General features: G+C 37.1%; 1 protein-coding gene and 3 pseudogenes across 3 annotated transcripts in view; 1 reads left to right on the top strand and 3 right to left on the bottom strand.

Annotated features, from left to right (window-relative positions):
* Positions 1-22843, bottom strand: part of NUP98 (nucleoporin 98 and 96 precursor) — a 102146-nt gene that overhangs the window by 40148 nt on the left and 39155 nt on the right. For all 3 annotated transcript variants that reach the window (XM_069064721.1, XM_069064719.1, XM_069064720.1), the window contains exons 11-18: positions 20651-20740; positions 18510-18653; positions 17889-18022; positions 16649-16836; positions 11158-11274; positions 9165-9457; positions 6367-6480; positions 3573-3711 (exon numbers count right to left, since the gene is read on the bottom strand). In XM_069064721.1, coding sequence (XP_068920822.1) covers positions 3573-3711; positions 6367-6480; positions 9165-9457; positions 11158-11274; positions 16649-16836; positions 17889-18022; positions 18510-18653; positions 20651-20740 — 1219 coding nt within the window. The remainder of the gene's footprint in view (positions 1-3572; positions 3712-6366; positions 6481-9164; positions 9458-11157; positions 11275-16648; positions 16837-17888; positions 18023-18509; positions 18654-20650; positions 20741-22843) is intronic.
* On the bottom strand, positions 3721-6006 carry LOC138143480 (26S proteasome non-ATPase regulatory subunit 12-like; annotated as a pseudogene).
* LOC138143482 (zinc finger CCCH domain-containing protein 15 pseudogene) lies at positions 13619-15161 on the bottom strand (annotated as a pseudogene).
* LOC138143462 (ras-related protein Rap-1A pseudogene) lies at positions 19068-20634 on the top strand (annotated as a pseudogene).

Consider the following 22843-nt stretch of genomic DNA (forward strand, 5'->3'; position numbering starts at 1 on the left):
TTATACTTATATATGTACATGATAAGCTCCCTGAGAGCAGGGATTATTTCACTTTTTGTCTTTGAATTCTCAACACCTAACATAGGGTTAGGCATATAGCAGATATGTAGTGAATGCTTGCTGATACAATGACTATACTTATTTACAAAACAGGTTTTTAATTTGGAGAGAGGGAGAGAAACTGTGTGTGTGTGTGTGTGTGTGTGTGTACGTACTGCCATTCCTGGCAGTACCATGTTAAATCTAATAAATACTTTAACAGAGATGTACAGTTTCATGTAGAATCTTTTTTTTTCCTGGCCTTGGTATACAGTCATGTTCATGATGTTTGTTAAATTCATAATAAAAAAAAAGGAAATTTAAAAATGAAAACACACATGCACACTCTCAAATACTTGAAAGGAGATGGGAAGGCACCTTACATTTTACCAAAAGTGGATTGCTTTCTTCATTCCATTCTCAATTCTTCCCATGTCACCTCATGTCTTAAATTCCATCCTCTTTTCCAAGGCTTAACTCAGATGCCACTTCTCCCATGAAGACTTATCTAACCTTTATTCCTTCACCCTCTATGAAGAAATTTATCTCTCCAAGAACTAGTTCTCGACCTCTATGCTTCACTTCTACTTCTCCCTTACATGGTTATTTGTATACATGGCTTTCCTCTTCAATAGATTACAAGTTTCTAAAGAGGTCTATGTTGTATGTATCTTTACCTCTAACACTGGGCACAGGGAATATGAAAAGCAAAAAGTGGATACTTCATAAATATTTGTTGAACTGAAATACCATATCACATAAAGAAAATCCTCCTACCACCCTGTCATAAAGATGAAAAGAATGGGAATAAAAGGATGAAAAAAAGACAGTCTCTACCCTACGTGCTACTGAGGAACAACACGGACAAAGATAAGTCATACTTTACAATGCTGTACCACATCAAATCACAGACCTGAAAAGCTATAACAAATTATCCAAACAATGACAGAGAAAAATGAGAGAGATAAGGAAACTGAAGTTTGGAAAAGAGTGACTTCTACAGTCATACAGTTAATAACTATCAGAGCTGTGGCAGTTTACAGAATTATCAACCCATAAAGGCCAAAGACAAAGTGAGGGGTCAGTATAGACTTTGGGAACAGGGAGTCCTGGAGTACATTCTGGACTCTACTCCTGGAGGGAAAAGCCACTGAAGTGCGGCAGCTGCCACGGCACGACTATTTCAGAGCTCCTGGATTGCAGATTGTAGGGGGAACAAGCAACCATTCTGAAGGGTAATTGCTCTTGCTTTAACCTACTTGGATCTGGATCCCTGTCCTGGGTGGAGGTCCTGGGGTGTGTGACCAGGTGCCAGAGCCTGTGGAGGCTTCTGGGAGGGCACCCAACTAATAGCTCTGGCAGCTGCAAAAACCCCAGTTACTTGGGACAAAGCTCTCCTCTATGGAAGCAGAGTTCTACTGTGGCAAAAAAAAGCTCAAAAGTCAAGTAATTGAGTGGCAACATGAGCAAGCAAAAGAAGCACAGCAATCTGACTTTAGACTCCTATTTTGGGGACAAAAAAGATCAAAGCATGGAACAGAAGGAAGACAATGAAGTCAGAACTCCTGTACCAAAAGCTTCTAAGAAAAATATGAACTGATTACAGGCCATGGAGGAGCTTAAGAAGGATTTTTTAAACCAGATAAGAGAAGTAGAGGAAAAATTGGTAAGAGAAATGAGAATGATGCAAGAAAATCATGAAAAGAGAGTCAACAACCTGACTGAAGGAAATAACTTAAAAAACAGACTAACTCAAATGGCAAAAGAGGCTCAGAAAGCCAATGAGAAGAACGACTTAAAAAGTCGAATTTGCCTGATGGATAAAGAATCTCAAAAGCTCACTGAAAAGAATAATTCCTTCATAATTAGATTGGAGCAAATGGAAGCCAGTGACTTTATGAGAAATCAAGATTCTATTAAACATATCCAAACAAATGAAAAAATAGAAGGCAATGTGAAATATCTCACTGGAAAAACCACTGACCTGGAAAATAGATCCAGGAGAGATAATTTAAAAATTACTGGAGTACCTGAAAACCATGATCAAAAAAAAAGGACCTAGAAATCATCCTTCAAGAAATTCTTAAGGAAAATTGCCCTGATGCTTGACCAGAGGGCAAAATAGAGGTTGAAAGAATCCACCGGGGGCGGCTAGGTGTTGCAGTAAGTAGAGTGCTAGCCCTGGAGTCAGGAGGGCCTAAGTTCAGATCCAGCTTCAGACACGTAATACAGAGACACATACACACACACACACAAGCCGTGTGACCTTGGGCAAGTTACTTAACCCCAACTGCCTTCCAAAAAAAAAAAAACAACAACAAAAAACAAGAAAGAAAGAAAGAATCCATTGATCACCTCTTGAAAAAGATCCCAAAAAGAAAACTCCTAGGAATATTATAGCCAGGTTCTGGAATTCCCAGATCAAGGAGAAAATATTACATGCAGCCAGGAAGAAACAATTTGAATATTGTGGAAACACAATTAGGATAACACAGAATCTGGCAGCTTCTACATTGAGGGATCAAAGGGCTTAGAATATGATATTCTGGAGATCAAAGGAGCTGGGATTAAAACTAAGAATCACCTACCCAGCAAAACTGAGCATCATGTTCCAGGGGAAAATATGGTCATTCAATGAAATAGAGGAATTTCAAGCATTCCTGATGAAAAAACCAGAGTTTTCAACCAAAGTTGAATAGAAAGTTTGACATTCAGATACAAGAAGCAAGATTTCTTTTCAGGGAAAAGAAATCATAAGGAACCTATCAGAGTTGAACTATTTACATGTATGACTATATATGTGTATATGTGTACAGGTATACATAGACAGAGGGGAATGTTACAATGGAGGGGAAGAACAGGGAGGCAAAAGGGAATGGGTCAACCTTATTCTCACTGAATTTGGCTTAGGGAGGGAATGACATACACACTAAATGGGATATCTCACCCTACAGGAGAGTAGGGGCAAAGGAGATGAGAGGGGGGATGATGGAAGGGCGGGTAGGCTGGGGGGTTAGGGAAGTTGGAAGCACCCACTTTTGAAAAGTAACAGGATCAAAGTAGAGAATAGAACAAGTGGGAGATGGGATAGGAAGGAGGGAAATAGTCAGTCTTTTACAATACATCCACTACGGAAATGTTTTGCGTAGCTGCACATGTACAACCTATATTGAATTGCCTATCTTCCCAGTAAGGGTGGGTGATGAGGGAGGACGGCAAAGAATCTGGAATTCAAAGTTTTAAAATCAAATATTTAAACTATATATATGTGTGTGACTGGGAGATAAAATATACAGGCACTGGGGTATAGAGATCCATCTTGCCCTACTGGAAAGTCAGAAGGGCAATGGGGGAGGATATAGGAGAGAGCAGATTGGGGAAAAGGGTATAAAGTGGGATTGCTGTTTTGGGGTGGTGGGTAGAGGAAAGACAGGGAGAAAAATTTGTAACTCAAAATCTTGTGGAAATGAATGATGTAAACTAAAAATAAACATAAAACAATTTAAAAAAAATGAAAAGAATGTTTTCATTACCTATTTAGCCCTTCTCCCACAGGAGGCTTCAGCTCATCATCCAGGTAGACAATAACTTCTTTTCTACGAATATGTACAATTTCATCCAAGTTGAGGTTAGTTAAATTTACCACTCCTTCAAAATAGATTGAGCCATAACCTAGAAGTCAAAGCCAACAGTTAAAATCTATCCTCTGCACTACATCCACAGAAGTTTCACTCACATAATCAACTATCAGTTTTGATGGCTCACCAAGGATTTACATTTTCAACAACACTAAGTGGGCACTCTCACTTTGTTTTTTGCATATAGTGTTTTCAAAATTATAGCTGTTAGCTGGATGAAAACAAATGATAAATTGCTAAAAGGATTTCTAACAAATAAAGTTATTTCAGTAAGTTACAACACAATTTTTGATTAGATAATACACCTATATTACACTTACACCAAATGCAAAAATAAAATTAAACAATTAAAATGAAACCAAGGAAATAATGTTCAAATAATATCACACATTTTTACTTGTTTTAAATTTTAGATGAGGGAGTAAGAAAACAATAGGGGAAAAAACGCAATAGGTATACTGAAATTAAGTCTTTTAAAACCTCCAAATATAATGCTTTCTTAACATCATTAGGGTATTAGGTCCCTTGCAGTACATCATATACCATCTCCTCCTTTGCTATGATGTGTTAATTACAGACATTAAGGAGTTCAGTTTCTGAGATCAGCCAATAAGTAAGTTATTTGGGTCCTTCAGTCTCTCAAAGTTGTTAATACCTTTCAATCTGTCTACTTTAGCAAAAATGGTTTTACCAACTACTAAGTTTGAAAGAATCATCTCCAATTTATCAACAGAAAGACAGAAGTTGAGCCATCCCATTCACTGTCTAGTGGTATAAAACATGGCAATTTTTCTAATATTATGTTCTACAACCTTGTTTATCAGGTCTCCCCATCTTTTTTAAACCTTGTCTATATAACCAAAAATATTTGTTGTGTAATTCTAGAGAGAACCTCCTATTACTTCTTTGCCATAATTCTCAACTAGTGTGGCTCAATGCATCAATTTGATAGCAGTAAAAAGTTTTAAAAGATCCTTATGTTTAGGAAAGTCTTCTAAATTTATTGTTACTGCTTGTTTGGTGACCCAAATGTAACTTATTCAAAGTAGGACAAAAGAACACAAAGAACACTTCCGCACTTGCCCTTTAGCCTGGATACATAAAATATCACATCTAGAGCTCTGTCATGTTTTCATATGGACAAATAAAAACCCTGATGATGAGCCAATTAAGTCACTGTCTTGTAGTATTTAAACTTGAACTTTTCTGCATTTTCTTATTAAAAGAACAAGGTACAAATTTTTCTGTGTGGATGATTTGGATACAAATAATTTCTTCAAAGCTAGGCAAAGTTTCATGTATTCCAAGATAAATTCCACTCTCTTTTCCATGGACCTATAGTTCTTGCAAAACTGATGCTATTTCTTTAGACTTCACCACTTTGTTCTTTGATTGTTGCTAAATGTTTTAGTTAATTGAGCATGCTCTATTTCCATATATATATACACACATACATATATATGTATTTCCTTCTGTAACCTTCTGTAACCATCTGAAGAATATCAGTTAATCTGAGTTTAACTAGAAAGTCTATGATTTCAACATAAATGCAACACTGCTGAACCATTTTCACATGTGCCTGTTTTAATTGATCTCTCCTTTTTGACAAAAGGATAATATTTTCATCAAGAAAATCCCTCTTTAGCTTCACAGCACATCTTCACTGCTGCAATCAAATTCGGGATGTAAGATACTACATCAGAAGCAGTACAGGTCTGTTTTTGCAAAGACAGAAACGTTTTAATTACTCAAGTCTTCCTTCCTTGGATGGATTCTTGCACTCAGGAAGGCAGTAGTCTCCTGTGGTGCTGTAGCCCACTTTTATCTTCACAATGCACCATCTACCCACTCTGCTCCACTGTCCTAGTCCATGGGTGGAGTCTGAGAGCCTCTCCTTACACCAAAAATGCTGCTGCCACCACCATTCACCCTAAACAATTTCAGCTGTCTCTTCTTATCCAGTCACAATACAGTGTTTGGGTATTCTTATTCTTCACAGATTATAAGAACTTAAAACCTGAAGAGAACCTTAGAAATAACCCAGTCAAATCCCCAAAAGACAGACCTAGAGAGGTTAACTGATTTGCCCAAATTCATACAGACTATTGAGTAATGGTCAAAGTTAGGCCCTCTAACTCCAAATCCAGTGCTCTTCCCACTATTCTACAGTCCTGTTTTAATTAAATATAAAAATTAATGAATTTTTTTTTAAAAATTACAATTTTGAGAGCCTTGGTGATATTTAAAATATTCATTTTTCAGCAGCTCTTTTTCAAATTTTCTTTTTCAAACCTCTTAATACAAAGTTTAACAGGATCTTCTCAATCATTGCCAATTTTTAGATTCTTTCCTTCATTTCATGTTCCCTTATCTTCCCAATTTTTTCACATGTGTAGGGAAGAAAAATAAGCCTCACCCACAGAATTAATACTATTTAATACTAGTCCCAAAGAGAACACACAGATCTACAAAATGTCCCCACAGGTAAGGACAACTTTGCCTTTCCCATTCACAATCAGAAAGTTCCAGCTACATCGAGAGTTCCCACAGTAAGACCACAAAAGTTCCTTTTAGTGATCTCAGGACCTAAGTAAACCTTCTGGCAGCACAGTCACTCCATGCACTCTAGTGATAAACCAATGTTCAAGAACGAATATATATAACATACAGTAACACCAAATAAACTCACCTTTTCGACCTATGGTGAAATCTGTTACAACACATTCTCCCTTTTCATTGGTAATTTTGGCGAGGTCATCCATAGAAGGTATTGTATAATAGCCAACTCTGGTGAGAATAATGCCTATGAAACAAAAGGGAAACAAGATTAAAAATCTATCCAGGACTAAATAGTAGATATTGTCTCATTCATTTAATTCAGAGGTCAGAAAACTGGGCTTTTATTCATCAAGCTAAGAATGTTTTTTCTATTTTTAAATAAAATTTTTATTGTATTTAAGTATGTAAACACAATTTTATTTTTTATTTTTTTTATTTTAAGCAATCGGGGTTAAGTAACTTGCTCAAGGTTACACGGCCAGTTATTTCTGGGTGTGGTGCTGAGTGTCTGAGCCCGGGATTTGATCTCCAGGTTGTCCCAACACTGGAGCCGGTGCTCTTACTCGCTGAGCCACCTGGCCGCCCCTAAGCAATTGGGGTTAAGTAACTTGCTCAAGGTTACACGGCCAGGTGTTTCTGGGTGGGTGCTAAGTGTCTGAGCCCGGGATTAGATCTCCAGTTCTTCTCAACACTGGAGCCGGTGCTCTTACTTGCTGTGCTACCTGGCCGCCCCGTAAACACAATTTTAAACTCGAGGTCTGTTTTCCAAGTGCAGTCTGACCATTCTTGATTTAACAGAACGTTAGGGCCTGAAAATGACAATGGTTCACGCCCCTCATGTGAGAGAAAAAGACAATGAGGAAGAGAGACATGGGAAAATAATTTGCCCAATGTTACACAACTAGTCTATGATAGGGCCTGGATAGGGATTGTAAGCCCAGGTAACACTCCTACTGTAATACCATGCTTCCCAATCCTCTTGTATTTTTAAAGCCCCATTTTTCTATGACAAGTTTCCAGATACTACTCTGTGAGTGTTAAACTTAAGTGTTTCTTAAAATCTGCACTAAGACTTCTGGGATACCTTTGTTATCCCCAAACAAGTCCAAATTTCTCATGTTCTGAGGACCTTTGGTCATATCTATGATAGAGGGTAATACAAGAGATATGATTAAGAGAATAAAGTAGAAATATAGGAAGAAAGTAAAAGTTGGAGGGTTTTATGATGAATACTACTCCCAGCTCCACTCACAACTAAGAGCCAGGCTAATCAGCAGCTGTACTTAAGAATTCCATTCCTATCATACCACTGACAATGCCTACTTGCAGATCTCTCCATACAACAGAAGCACTAGGATCAGAGATTTAGAGCTGAAAGGCCCTTAAAGAGCATCTAGTACAACCCCTTCATTTTACAAATGAGGAAATTGAGGCACAGAGAGATAAAGTGACTTCTCCAAAGTCACAAAGATAGTAAGTAGCAGAGCCAATGTATGAATTTGGATCCTCTGACTCTAAATCCACTCCATTTTCCACTACACCACAATAACTAGACTTATATGGGCTAAGAAATTTGCTCTGGGGGCGGCCAGGTAGCACAGCAAATAAGAGCACTGGCTCCAGTGTCAGGATGACCTGTGGATCAAATCCTGGGCTCAGACACTTAGCACCCACCCAGAAACACCTGGCCATGTAACCTTGAGCAAGTTACTTAACCCCAATTGCTTAGGGGAGGCCAGGTGGCTCAGCAAGTAAGAGCACCGGCTCCAGTGTTGGGATAACCTGGAGATCGAATCCTGGGCTCAGATACTCAGCACCACACCCAGAAATAACTGGCCGTGTAACCTTGAGCAAGTTACTTAACCCCAACTGCTTATAAAAAAAAAAAAAGGGAATTTGCTCTGCTCCACTAAAGCCCTCCTCTGGTCAAACATCACTGCATAAAGTGACCTAAGGTTCCATTATTAGAACAAAAAAATTAGTCCTACCAAACTGAAAAGGAAGTTTTCTGAGGATTAGCCTATGTCTTAAAAGGGGTCTTCACCAGGAGAGTGGCTTCTGGTTGAAGAGGGATTAAACCCTACATTAATGGAAGGATTACTCGTACTAAAACACTCACAAATCCTTGAGGTTCTCAAACGAAAAGAAATTTGGAAGATTACGTGTAATAATTTTATCACAATAAAAGGAAAGTTGGAAAGTGAAGTTACTAAAAGACAAAAAAAGGGTATGCTAGGCTATAACAATAGGTAGATGCTACAAAGTAGGCTGTAGTTATCCTTAATTTACATTATTTAAAGAAAGTAGCAATCACGGTATCACAAAATGACAGAGGGCACATTTCATGGCAATGACAATTGGATATACAATCACAGCCACTACAGTTGACTTCAGAATTTTCTGACATTATTCAGGTAGACATTGCCCAGGCATGATCCACAACAGGAGGTACCTGTTGCTCCATGATGCAAAAGGCCTTCTGGTCAAGGTATCTAGATCTTTTAGATCTTTCAGTTTGGCCTACTGATCTAATATAAAAAGGCTGGAGGTTAAGATATTAGGGAATGAGTTAGCGCTTATGAAGTGTAGATAACCACTACCAAGACGATGACTTTTCCAAGGACTAAGATCATAATGGGATCCTTAGTAAAGAGGTTATATCCCTTGCTCTTGCCTCCTAAACAGGAAGCAAAGCAACAAAAGTTTACCAGGATTCATCTTACCAAAATAAATGGATGTGAAGCTTAGCATTAGCAACAGAAGTGTGGGTAGACTCCTGCAGAGTAAGTCAAATGGAAGCAATAATATAGAAAGTTCAGGTTCTACCAATACATTTAATTATATAGACTGTGATGAAAGTCTATGATGGCCAAGTTGGGCTTCTACTGGCTATGACATAATAGCACACTCTTTTAATTTGACTCTAACCTGCTGGGTGGATATGGTAAGCACTTTCCTCTTCTTCTTCCCGATCATCCTGTAGAGACTCATCATGGAAAGAGGCCTCTTCACTGCTTCCTTCCAGGCCATTTCGTAAGGCACCACGCATGTTCAACACAAGGATGGAATCATCCACACTGCTGTGGTGTTTATTTACTGCATTCTCAGGGGTTTGTGGGATGGGTTTTGCAATGGGGTTGGTGTAGAATCGTGACACAAGAGAGTCATCATCCCCATCCTGCTGATGGTTCTCATCAACAGCTTTGCTGAGAAAACTAAATCTACAGAAAAGAATGAAATCAAGTGATATGCTTGGTTTAAAATGAATCTTTGCTGTGACCTACTCTTATAAAAGAATATATCTGAGCAATCTAGTTGGAGCAAGACAGTTCTTGACCAACTATATGCCAATTAACTTTCAAGATAAATGGCAAATCATTAGATTTTAATGGCTATATGTCTCTTCTAGTCAATAGTGGCAGGACACATATTAAAACATGTGCATCCAAAAGAAAATGCATCCAAATAATATTCAAAATGACATGAGGATAAGACTTGTTTTAAAATATTATGTGCTAAAAACTTATAAATAAGAAAATTACATCTTTTGTTAAGTTTTTATACCTCTGGCCGGGAATATTCCCAGCCATGCTTCACAGTACTTCCCTTCTAAAGATTTTAAATCAAGGGGGAATAAGTCTAAGCTTAAAGTACTTAGAGAAGAAAATTCCTTAAAAACAATAGGAGGGGAATAAAAGAATTACAGAACTGTCTTAAAGAACATTTATGTCATCCCCCACATTTTATAAATTTAGGTTATCTAGTCCAATCCTAGAAAAGCATGAACTTTCTTCTAGATTATCCCTGATAGCCAGCCAGGCTTTACTCAGTAATTAGGACTGGATCTGTGACTTTACTGATGTAATAACTTCTGGGTAAAGAAACTCCATACCAATTCAGGTTAGCACCTCACTGAGATGGTAAGTAGCTTACCAGGAATGGTCACAGAGGCACTAAGTTTCTGAGAGAGGACTGAAACTCAGGTCTTCCTGGTTTCAAGACCTAATCTAAATCTGTTAGTTCATGTTCCCCCCCAGTCTCTACTTAAACTACTTAAACTATGATGGATACCTTCCCAGTCATCCCATTCATTATTAGGGTGGCTCTGATTGTCTTTTCTTAAAACTACCTCTTTGTAATTTCTACCCATCAATCTTAGTTTCTCCCCTGGAGCCAAAACAAAGCATGTCATTCTATATCACAACTCTTCAACAAGAGGTCTGACCATTTCTGATCTTCACAACAACCCTGTGAGGCAGGTGCTATATTATCATCCCCATTTTACAAAGGAAACTGAGGTAAACAGAGGTTAAGTGACTTGCCTAAGGTTACTAACAGATGAGGGCTAGATCTGAACTCAGGTCTTTCTGATTCTGAGTCCAATACTCTATCATCTATCTGGTACTGTACCATCTAGCACCTTTTTTGGGGGGGAGGGGGAGGGGGAGTGGTGGTGGTGTGAAGGAATTTCTTTTTAATTACTTAATATCTAACACCTTTTAAGATTAACTTAATCTGCACTGTATATATGTATAGCTGTTTTCCTCTCAATTAGGAAGAATGTGAGCTCCTTGAGGGCAAAGATTGTGTTTTCCCTTGTTTTATGTCTCTGACACTTTGCACAATGTGTGACACAATAACTGCTAGTTCACTACTGAATGACATGAAGGCAGGAGGCTCACTATACAAAATGTAAGGTATTTCCTTAAGAATTCATAGGATGCCACAACTGAAAGAGACCTTAAAGTTTATCTAATTCAACTCATTTTATAAACATGGAAAATCAGACCCAGAGAGACATATAACTTGTTTAAGGTTACAGAGCTACCAAGCTATAGTGGTTTGACTCAACCCAAGTTTTAAAGGACTCATGATGTAGTCTTCTTCCCACTGTTTAACAATTCAACACAACTCAACATACCTCTCCCCATTCTCTGGATAATCTGATGGTGAGGCCAGATCTTCAGCATCCCGACTAACAGGAGAAAAGAGGTTGCTATTGTTGAGATTCTTTAAAACCAACTTCTTGATACTCTTCCTGAAAAAGAGATGAAGATAACAATTCTAAGAGAAAAAAGACTGAAATTTAAGAACTTAAAGTTGTCACACCCCACCTACCTCAAATGCTAAAACAACATAGAATAGCAGGTTTCATGTATAAAACGTTCCTTTGACTAAATATTGCAACCACGTATCAATCTGCTAGAAAGCTTTTCAACTATCTGTTACCCTGTGCTATATAGAAAAAGGAGTTTGTAAACTTGAGGGACATGCCCACAAGGAAATGAGTGTCAATCAGATGATCACAGATCAAGAGCTGGAAGAGGTGAAAGGGCCAATATAATTTAACCCCTTTATTTTACATGTAAGAAAACAGGTACAGAGAGGTGCATGATATAGCTGAGGAAAGAAAGTAGCCAATAAACAAATAAATGTTCAAAAGAGAGAGATGCAAATTGAGGGCCAAAAGGAATCAATAAGAGATTATGCCTGAAAAATTTGTGCATCTCTATCCATCCATCCACCTTCCTATCAATGAGTGTTTATTTTATTATTATTATTTATAAATTTTTATACTGCATAAAGTAGGATACACACAAATATATCCTATTATACACACATACATACTTATATCAGATTATAGATATGCATATTTATAGCTATCATCTATATATTATATATATATATATATCCAAATCACATCATGTCATATATAGCTATATATACACATTTATAGCTATCATCCTACTATATGTTTTCATACATAGTAGGATATATATGTACACAAACATATTATGCTACTTTATGCAACAAAAGTTATCGGGGTGGCTAGTTGGCACAGTGGATAGAGCACCAGCCCTGGAGTCAGGAGGACCCGAGTTCAAATCCAGCCTCAGACACTTAACACTTACTAGCCTTGTGACCTTGGGCAAGTCACTTAACCCCAATTGCCCCGCCCTCCAAAAAGCAAAAAAAAAAAAAAGTTTACCAGATAAAATTAACTCACGTTAAGGTTTACACTTCAATAAATAAAGCCTGTTAAAGTTTACAAAGTGCTTTCACTGCATATATACTGAGGTAGGTTTGTATTATTATCTCCTTTTTACAGATAAGGAAAGTAAGGCTTTAAAAAAGATAAAATGACTTGCTTAAATCTCATGACTAGTGTCAGAATGTGTATTTGAAGTCAGGTCCTTCCAGATTCTAATTCCAGTGCTTTTAACACTACATCTGGTGTTTCTCCACCCAAAAAAGTAAGTTTTTGTAAACTGTATTTAAAATATATTGGGTAAGCTTTTTAAAGTTTTTTAATTGTATAAACCACCTGTATTACTTAAAACTCCAAAGATAAAGCTATGGGTGTAAATAACAAAGGGATAATATACTTTTTTAATAAATTGGAATGGGGGGGGGGAGCAGCTAGATGGTGCAGTAAATAGAACACCAATCCTGGAGTCAGGAGGACCTGAGTTCAAATACTGACTCAGTCACTTAACACTTACTAGCCATATGACCTTGGGCAAGTCATTTAACCCCAATTACCCTACCTTTCCCCCTCCAAAACGCAAAAAAAATAAAAAAGAAAGAAAAATTGGAATGGGAGCAGAATGAGAAAAAATTATGTTCCATTTCATAGCTTTATTTTCTGAAAGAAAAAAGTAGGCCTTGGGGGGAACATAAGAATATAAGCCTGTTTTTGGTCTTGGCAGTCTTTAGCAACTTTTTTTAAAAATGTTTGATGGTCTTTATTTACAATTTTGTTGGCAAAAAAGGCAGAGGGAAAATTTAAAACGGTTTATAGAAGGCATACCAGATGATGCTGTCAGTTTAAAGAACCTGCATCTTTAATGTCCATCTGATTAACTATCCAAAGAAACCCAACACTGAATCTGCATAAGTAGGCTATTTATGTAGTACAGTGCTCTTATTTTAGGAAGTCTTTCTTTTAATATATATATAAATACAAAGGAAATCAAATCACTCATTAAAAAGATACAGATTAAATGAGGGATATTTTCAATACTGTGTTTCCCGATAATAAGACTTATCCCGAAAATAAGCCCTCCCCGTACTGTGTAAGATTCCTCTAAAATAAGCCCTCCCCCGAAAATAAGCCCTATTGAGATTGCTACTGTATGCACCGTCCCCCCCCCCCCCCCCCTCCCCGTGAAACGCATGCCGCGCTCCAGGCTGCATCCAATCAGAGCTGCAGCAGTGAGCGCGTCATCCTGTTCTTCCCCAGTGATTTGCTTCCTGGCGCCATTGAGAGCAGTGCTGTGGAGGAGAGCTGAAGCAGGACAACATAAGCCCTCCCCTGAAAATAAGCCCTCTGGGGGTTTTTCTTTACCAAAAAATTAATAAAACAGTGTCTTATTATCGGGGAAACACGGTATGTATGTTGTACTTGGTAATAACACATGCCCAATGAAATTCTTAAGTTGGAAAAAAGCAGTTAAACTTCCAACTTCAATTACTTACAAAATCTTTTCTGTAATGACCATTATATTTCAGATTAATTATGACTTACTCTTAACTTACTATGTATGAGGTGTAGCCAAGGTCAGAATAGAGATGATAAGGGTCTTTTTTTTTGGTTGGAGGAAAAGGTGCCCTCCCAATATCAGTGTAAGAAACCAAAAACATCCTGTCTAAGAATTCTAGACAGAAAAAAATAAGTCAATTTCAATTTATTTTGAGCTTACAATTTTTCTCATCTGATTTGCTTGTTGTCATTCCTCTACAAGTGCATTTAATTCTTCTTCTAGTTCATCCAAATCCTCTCCAGTAAAAAGGTTTTCATCAACAGGAACACCACCAATAACTCCTTTTTCCTGTTCTTCACTATTTTCTTCCAAATCACTTTGTTCTCCATTTTCTGTCCCACCTCCTGAAGCTTCACTCAATTTATTATCTTCCTTCTCTAATGAAGTATATGTACTGAATCTTTCAAGACTGGTCACAGTAATGCCAGTCTCATCCACATCCTTTGGAATATACCAGCTCAAATCTATATCATTTACTCTTATTAGATCTTCAACCTCATCACCACCTTTTCCTTGAGTGTACCAGCTATCATCTGCTTCTTCATCATCATCAATCAGCTCAGGTGGAAATTCAAATACTTCACAGTCACTGATCAGTGCTTTTCCTGCCTTAAAGTCTGCTTTTCTTCTTTCCATATCTTGTTCAAGCTTATCGATCTTTTCTTGTCTTTTTCTTTTCTTCCATGGGAGAAAAGATTCTAAAATGATTTTGGTAATATTTGGTCCTAAAGTAGAATGCTCTCTTTCTATCAGATATTCTAATCAAATTTCATCTTCTTTTTCTTCTATCTTTTTCAAATACAAAGCCAGGAGGAAGAGCATGATAGTACATACAATTATCACCACCTTCAGGGCAAAGCCAAAACCAGTCATATTTGTTGTTTTCAACAGCATCAAGAAAATGCTTGCACACCACGCTCCTTGCTCACCACTTCTTCCAGCTTTTTCTCATCCCAATTATCCATGGTATCTTTTTCAAGTTCTTCATCTCTTGCATCTATATAAACACTTCGTTTTTCACATTTTCTTTCCAGAGATAAATCATGGAAGAACTTACATTCGTCTCCTTTAGTACACTGCCCTTGCTTGAAGAATGCACATACTACTGATTTGGGATCTGCACCTTTACTTATTTTCTGAGCAGCAACTACTGGTTTGAATAGTTCATTTAGCTCCTGAAATTCTTTCTTCTTTATCAGCTTTCTTCAATTTTTTATCACCTTCATTTTGTGCAGCCTGTCATGGATTTTGTTGAACAAATTTAACTTCATGAGTTCTTGATGAATTTCAGCTGCCTTTCCAAAATGGTTGCACTCACCCATCCCCTCAAGTGGAGGTAAAGTTTATTCTTTCTAAGTGACCTTGGAGGGGTGTCCACCATCAGCTGGGAAAATGGCTCAACAATATTTGGTATATGATGTAAGAGAATACTATTGGGCCATAAGAAATGATGAAAGGGATGTTTTCAGTGAAATCAGGAAGATTTCTATGAACTGATGAAGAGTGAAGTAAGCAGAACCAGGAAAGCAATTTATGCAGAAACTGTAAAAACAACCAATTTTAAAGTCTTAGAAACTCTTAAAAAAAAAAACAATGACTAACCACAATTTCAGAATTCCAAATGATGAAGCAAGTTATCCACCTTCCAACAGAGAGGTGATAGATTCAGGGTACAAAGAATGAAACATGTTATTCTGGACATGACCAATACAGTAATCAATTTTACTTGGCTATGCATATTTGTTACATGAATTTTGTCTTTTTTATCATTGGGATATAGTGCAGGAAAGAAAACTGATTTCAATTGAAAAAAAAAAAAGTAATTTAATCAAATACAAAGAACTCTGGAATTGCTCATTTTGTAAGGTCTGGGATATTTTCATTATATACTCAGCCCTTAATTTATCTTTTTGTGTTCTCTACGTTGGAAAATGGATTGAATTAAATCAGGGCATTCCTTTTTAAGTTCCAAAAAATAAGAGACTACGTCTAAGAGACATTTACCATAGTACCAGTTGCTTTATAAGTAACCACTGATTGAATGACTGATCCCCAAGAAACTAAAATCTCCTTTAACTTGCAGAATCCACTACTACTTCACTTAATTTTTAGAACAAATGTTTTCTGAAACTTAAGTGTTGTTAAAATCCAAAACTAAGGTTCAGCAATGTAAAGTGTCAAAGAGAATTAATAAATCTTGGATTCTCTCCAACTTCCCTCTATCAAGATATAAGCTATGGGGCAGCTAGGTGGCGCAGTGAGTAAAGTGCCGGCCCTGGAATCAGGAGGACCTGAGTTCGGTTCTGGCCTCAGACACTTAACAAAAAAACTAGCCATGTAACCTTGGGCAAGTTACTTAACCCCAATTGCCCTCCAAAAGGCCAAAAAAAAAAAAAGACATAAGCTAGCTGAAACTTTTTTTTTTATTATCATGCAACTTTTAAAGGAAAATTAAGGTTTTTAAGCAACTGCCTTGGTAACAATTTAGACCAAAAAATGTATAACATCAAAATGAAAATGCACTCAAAGGGCAAGGTGTTGGGGATCTATATAGTCCTTTATAAAAAGGACACAAAAATTCACATGCTTACAAACAACCAATTATTCAAAATGCCAAAAGTACTTTGATTTTTGAGGAATAAGAGAACTGCTATCTTTCTAGATTTCCATGACACTAAATCATTCATATTATGAACAGATACACAAAAACCCATTAAGCAAGCACACACATAGAATTAAGAACACACAAAGAATACCTTAACAAAAAGTGAGATAAGAGAACAGAAAGGCTGACAAAAGCACAAAGACTTTAACAGTGACAACTCTGCTCTTTCTAAATGTATAGTATGTTAACGTGTCCAAACTAACTTAGGCATGAAAGCTCCATTGGCTAGAGATGGCTCATCATCATCTAGCCCATCAAAGAGGTGGGATTTAGCTGTCCCTGTTGTCTGCAGAGCCTTGGGCCGAACTCTAGTAGCAGGGCGAGGTGTCAGCTTATAGTGGGTAGGAGTGGTCAGAGCCTTCTGTGCTGCTGGGTTTGTGGGTTTCAACCTCTGCAAAAACAAACAGACAAAGCATTAAGTATAATTCCTGTAATCTTATTTTTGCTTCCACTGAGGAAAAGGGAACTCGCCTACAAATCACAACCTAATGTGAAATAAAGATGATGATATAACATTTATATATCCATTCAAAGCTGAGCATAAAATATAAGCAACAAGTATAGAACAAAATAGAAGTCATGTACCCTCTGCTTCAAAAAGTGAGAACTCTGTTTCAAAATCTACCAAGGACTAATTTTAGTTTCAACATGGTCCTATCAGGGATGCAAGTATCCAGTATAAGCTTCCCATTTTCATCATCCATATGATACAAGGACATCCAAAGAACCTTTTCCTGCAGTATGTAATCTCCAATTGCTAGAGAATATACAAATGCCAAAAGGTAACTATGGCATGTCATGACAAAAAGCCTATGTGTCTGGTTTAAGCAAATAAGGCAGCAATAGCCTCACATTATGGATGTGAGAAATATGTAGGATAAAGAAATTAGGTGGGTTCTTAGCTAATTCAAAAGAAAATGTGGTTTAAAGTGAGGGATTAACCTAAGAGAGAGTCCTCTGGTAGAAGACCATAGGTGTTTTGTTTCTTTATCCAGTCCACAACCTCTACTCAGCACTTGAATAAAGAATATAAGCTCTCTTTATTAAAAAGACACAAATTAGAACAAAGATTCACTCAGGAAGGCTAGAAAAATGGAGTCAAAGCAAGTCAAATTGGTCAGGGATAAATGTAAAGACCATATTAAAAAGCAATGATACAATTAAAGGATGGGGGAGAAGAACATTTCACCCAATAATGAGTTCAATGAGCCAATAGCACAATGTAGCTATTAAAAAGAATTCCTGCCACTTTTGATATATTAATAGTAGTTCCCAGATCAAGAACAGTGATAGTCCCACTATACTTTTTATTGGTCAGACCTCACAGGGTTTGGGATCAGACAGACTATTACTACAAAGAGTTCAACAGTAAATTCTGTCTACAAAATTCCCTTTCCTTGACAAGGAATTTCCCATGTGAGTCCTTAAATGTTTCTAACTTACCTCTTCTTTCTTCTTAGGGTCTGACATCGGATTCCGGAAGAGAGGAGAGTCTCCAAATGGTGAATATGTCAGACTATTGATGTGCTGCTGGAGAACAGCCTGCTGAGCAGCGGAAGCATTCGGATCTGTCAAAGCTTCATAAAGTCAAAGTTACTCTTTTGTAAGTTAAGTTTCCTGTACAATATGGCACATATATTCCACCAAAGCTAATGGCCTGCTGCACGCTGGTTTAGAGAGAGCACTGCCTTCAGGAAGGTTCATCCTCTAAACATTTACCCAACTAGAAAAATTTCCTTATAAAGGCTGTTCTAGTAGATATTATATGTAGCTAAACCTAGGAGCCTAGCAGTAATATTTGGGGAAGAGAAACAAGGCATATCAAGATCCATTTTCAAGTTCCATACAATAATTTCTCAGTATTATTTTTTCCATTTGATTTTTTTAGCATAAATATAAAATAAAATGAGCATTTTCATATACCATATGGAACAGGAAACTCAATATCTCTAAAACCTCAGACTAGATAACCAGAAATGAGGTACACTGATAAGACTTTAAGGTCATTAGAGTGATATGACACAAAAGCACTTGAGGAAGCCTTTCAAAAGCATTAGTACTTACCTACAGGAGCCTGAGGAGCACCAAAACCCAAGGTGTTTGTAGTAGCACTAAATCCAGGGGTTCCAAAAGCTCCTGTGGCCAAGGTCCCTGTCCCTATCTTGGGCTGGTTGGTTCCAAATAAAGATGCCTGACCAACACTAAGAGCTATGGGAAGAATGAAAAAAAAAAATGTCTTTTTTGAGGGCTACAGAAGATTCAAAAGATTTAGATTATAATAACTTTGTTCAGATTCTTCAAAGTCACCGCTCATTTCAATGCAAAGAAAACAGTTCTACAAATAAAACAAATATTTCCAAAGCTAAGCTACCTAGCCCACTAACCTATTGGTAAGTTTTGAATTTGTAGTATGTAAACTGTAGTGCTACAAAATCCAACTACTTTGTTCTTTCAAATGGTAGAGAATTTTTGTGGCACCTGCTAACTACTCGGCTTTTCTATTCACAAATGTTGAAATAAAACTAGTTGACAAAAAAATTAACACAGGCTGCCCCACTGCCACCTGGCAGAGCCCAAAATACAACCTGCAGTCAATGGTGGGGAGGAGGAGGAGCTGGAGCCAGACCGGGGGGATTGTCAGTCTTAGAACAGACCACATCATGTGTGAGTACAAGCTAGTGGTCTTTGGTTCAGAAGGAATAGGGAAGTCTGTTTTAACTGTACAGTTTGTTCAAGGAATGTTTGCTGAAAAATATGATCCTACAATAGAAGACTCCTACAGATAGCAAGCTGAAGTTGACTGCCAACAGTGTATGCTTGAAATCCTCAATACAGCAGAGACAGAGTAATTTACAGCAATGAGAGATCTATCTATGAAGAATGGCTAAGGTATATTCTATTACAGGTCAGTCCACATTTAATGACTTACAGGACTTGAGGGAACAGATTTTGCGAGTTAAAGATACAGAAGATGTTTCAATGATTTTGGTTGGCAATAAATGTGACCTGGAAGAAGAGTGTGTAGTTGGCAAAGAACAGGGTCAACAAGTTTAGCAAGACAATGGTGTAACTGTGCCTCTTTAGAATCTCCTGCAAACTAAAAAATCAATGTTAATGACATACTTTATGACCTGGTCAGACAAATAAATAGAAAAACACCAGTGGAAAAGAAACCTAAAATGAAATCCGGCCTGCTGCTTTAGACCACTATGCAGCAGCTCTGAGCCAGATTACAGGAATGAAGAGCTACTGCCTAACTGGAAAGTGCCAGCAATCCAGACTGCAAAAAATACAGTAATTAACAACATACCTGAAGAGGCTTCTGCTGTTTTATATATTATGTGAAGAATCTAGATCTTATAATGGTTTGCTCAAGTTCCCTGGAGAAAAAATTGCTCTGTGTATATCTCTTGGAAAAATAAGACAATAGTATTTCTCCTTTGCAACAGCAGTTATAACAGATATGAAAATATACTTGACTCTAATATGATTATGGATGCATTTCAAATGTTAGATACTGCTACTCTAATTAAACAATTTCATATTGACCTTTTTATCATAATTCCCCTTTATCAAGCACTAAAATGCTGAGCCATTATCCTTTTTATCTATAATATAGAATATGAAATTTCCCTACAAATTCACTGCAGCAAATAACTTTTTTGAGTCATTGACTTAATTTTATATAATTATTTAAATTTAATTTAAAATATTTAAAAATCATTGTCATATTCTAATTAAAATTGTTAGAGCATAATGCTTTGGGGAAAAAATGGGTTTTATAGGGAAAAAACTGGGATAACTTATTTCTATGTCTTTCAGGGCAAAAATATATAATATACTTAACCAACTCTTAAAAAAAAGGCTAATACAAAAAACCTTGCAAAAGAATTGTATGCAAACCATGTCTTTTGGACGCTGTATGCACCCATCATAAAAGTCTTCCAAAGAATCAAGGGCTAGTAAGGAAGGAAGTGAAGGACCTCTAGAGTAAACAAGCCATTAATTGATGGACTCAAGTGTGTAGCTAAAAAAAAAAACCCAAACCATACCGAAAGAAAACATTTTTAGCATTTCTTCTATGAAAATGGAAATCTGATTCTCCCATTTCTCCCAAAACAATAAGAAGTAGAAGCATGGAAGGCAGGGACAAACAAACACAGCCCTCTCTTTGGAAACTTTTCTATGGTGCCAGTATTAGTTACCTGTTCCTGTTCCAAAGCCTGTTCCAAGTCCTGTTCCAAGAGTACCAGGTGCTGATTTATTTCCAAAAATATTCCCACCTCCACCAAAACCTGAAAGGACAAAGAAAGTTGATGACTATGTTCTTAAGGCAACATCAAATTTCTCCTAACATACAAAAAAAATATGGCCAAAGTCTGAAATTCTTTCAATGATCATATGGCTTAAGCTTTCCCAATTTGTACCGTGTTTCCCCGATAATAAGACACTGTCTTATTAATTTTCTTGGACAGAAAAACACCAGAGGGCTTATTTTCAGGGGAGGGCTTATTTTAATGAACATTGACAGCAATTTTAATAAACAGGTAAATGTGAACAAAAAAATGTACCAGCAAGCAAATCACTGGGGAAGAACAGGATGACAGGCTCACTGCTGCAGCTCTGATTTGGAGGCAGCTCGGAGCATGGCGTGCGTTCGGGGGGGGGGGGGGGACGGTGCGTGTAGCACAGGGGATCACCTTCACTACAGTAGCAATCTCAATAGGGCTTATTTTAGAGGAATCTTACACAGTAAGGGGAGGGCTTATTTTCGGGATAGGTCTTATTATCGGGGAAACACAGTAGGTCAATTTTGCTATTGAATTCTCTACATGACATGCAAAAAGGGTTTCTGAATGATTTCCTCAAATCTTCAAAAGATCTGTAATGACACTCTGGCACTGATGAAGGAAATACTCAATAGAAAAACATCATGGCTACATTTCAGTTTAACAGACATCCTTCTTGGCAGGTTTTAACACTGCCAACACATATGACCTTCCTAACCTAAGCCAAAGTATGCAGTCTAGAGACTAATTCCTCTAATTAAAATCGCTATTCCACTAATATACTTAACTGATTTTTAAAAATCTATATAGCCCTACATCCTCAATTATTCACACTATCAACAGTGCTGTCCAGTTCAGAGGCGGAGATAGACAAGATCACGTATGACAATGTCTGACCAAAATATCAACTGGCACATCATGCTAGCAACACAGCAGGCAAAGGTAAGTGATTTCCAGATTAACTCCACCTCCTCAGTTCTCCACTAGAAAAACGTGACTGAAAATTCAGCACTGTCCCTTTCCTCATTGATAAATAATTTAATGAAACTGAGAAAGCCGTAGGTTTTCCTTTAAAATCCTTAGCTATTGCCAAAGATTCCTCTATACTACTCTTCCTTCTTTACATACTCATCTTCCTAAGATTTCTGCTATTTCATGTTATTTAGCAAAGCAAAATCAACTAAATCAAGGAAAGGTCATCACAGAAAGAGAATAAGGTTAACTTTGGACTAGAAATAAGCCAACAGGAAAAGACATCCTAAGTACATCAACGGGAAAGGGAAGGAACAGTATAAAGAGAGTATCTGGGACTTATGGGTAAAGTCTACCAACTAAAGACAAATAATATGGCAGCTGGATGGTGCAGTGGATAGAAGCACTGGGCCCAGAATAAGGAAGACCAAGTTCAAACCTAAACAACAGACACCCTTACTATGTGGGTGACCTTGTCACTTAACCTCTATTTGCTGCATTTTCTTCAACTGTGAAATGGGGATAATAATAGCACCTACCTCCTGAGATGGTTGTGAGGATCAACTGACATAATATTTATAAAGTGCATGGCACATTATAGGAGCTATATAAATGATAGCTATCATTGTTATAATATGGTTCCTGATATATAATACTAGGATTTCTCTTTCCACTGTTGAAAGAGTACAATATAAAGAATTTTCAAGAAAGTTTAAGTAATAAAATAGATGGTTAACCTTTTAATATCATTTGAAATATTAAATGACAACCCCCCCTTAGAATTTTAATAACTCATAACCAAGGAAAGGGCTATTGACAAGTTGTAGCAAGCAAAAAGGAGATGAGGAGAGTAGGAAGGAGGACTCTAATTAGGTACAATAGAGCGAGTCCACTGAAAAATGAACTAAGGATTTTTCTAAATCAGCTTATTATTAAGACAAAGTTTCAATTCTACTAAAAAATGGGCTTTCTGCTCATCATTTGGCAGCGTAACAAAGTCTACAAATTGACTAAAAAAAAAACCTGGAGGGAACAAAAGCTGTATTACATTGCTTATATATTATATACTTTTTTAATGCTGATAAAGAATTTGTTAATTGCCTCATAAGGAATAAGTCCTTTTACAAATATTAGGAA

This window comes from Petaurus breviceps, unplaced genomic scaffold (assembly GCF_028583685.1).
Source record: "Petaurus breviceps papuanus isolate PSGF00001 unplaced genomic scaffold, PetGlider_PUasm1.0 90639, whole genome shotgun sequence".
Taxonomy (NCBI): domain Eukaryota; kingdom Metazoa; phylum Chordata; class Mammalia; order Diprotodontia; family Petauridae; genus Petaurus; species Petaurus breviceps.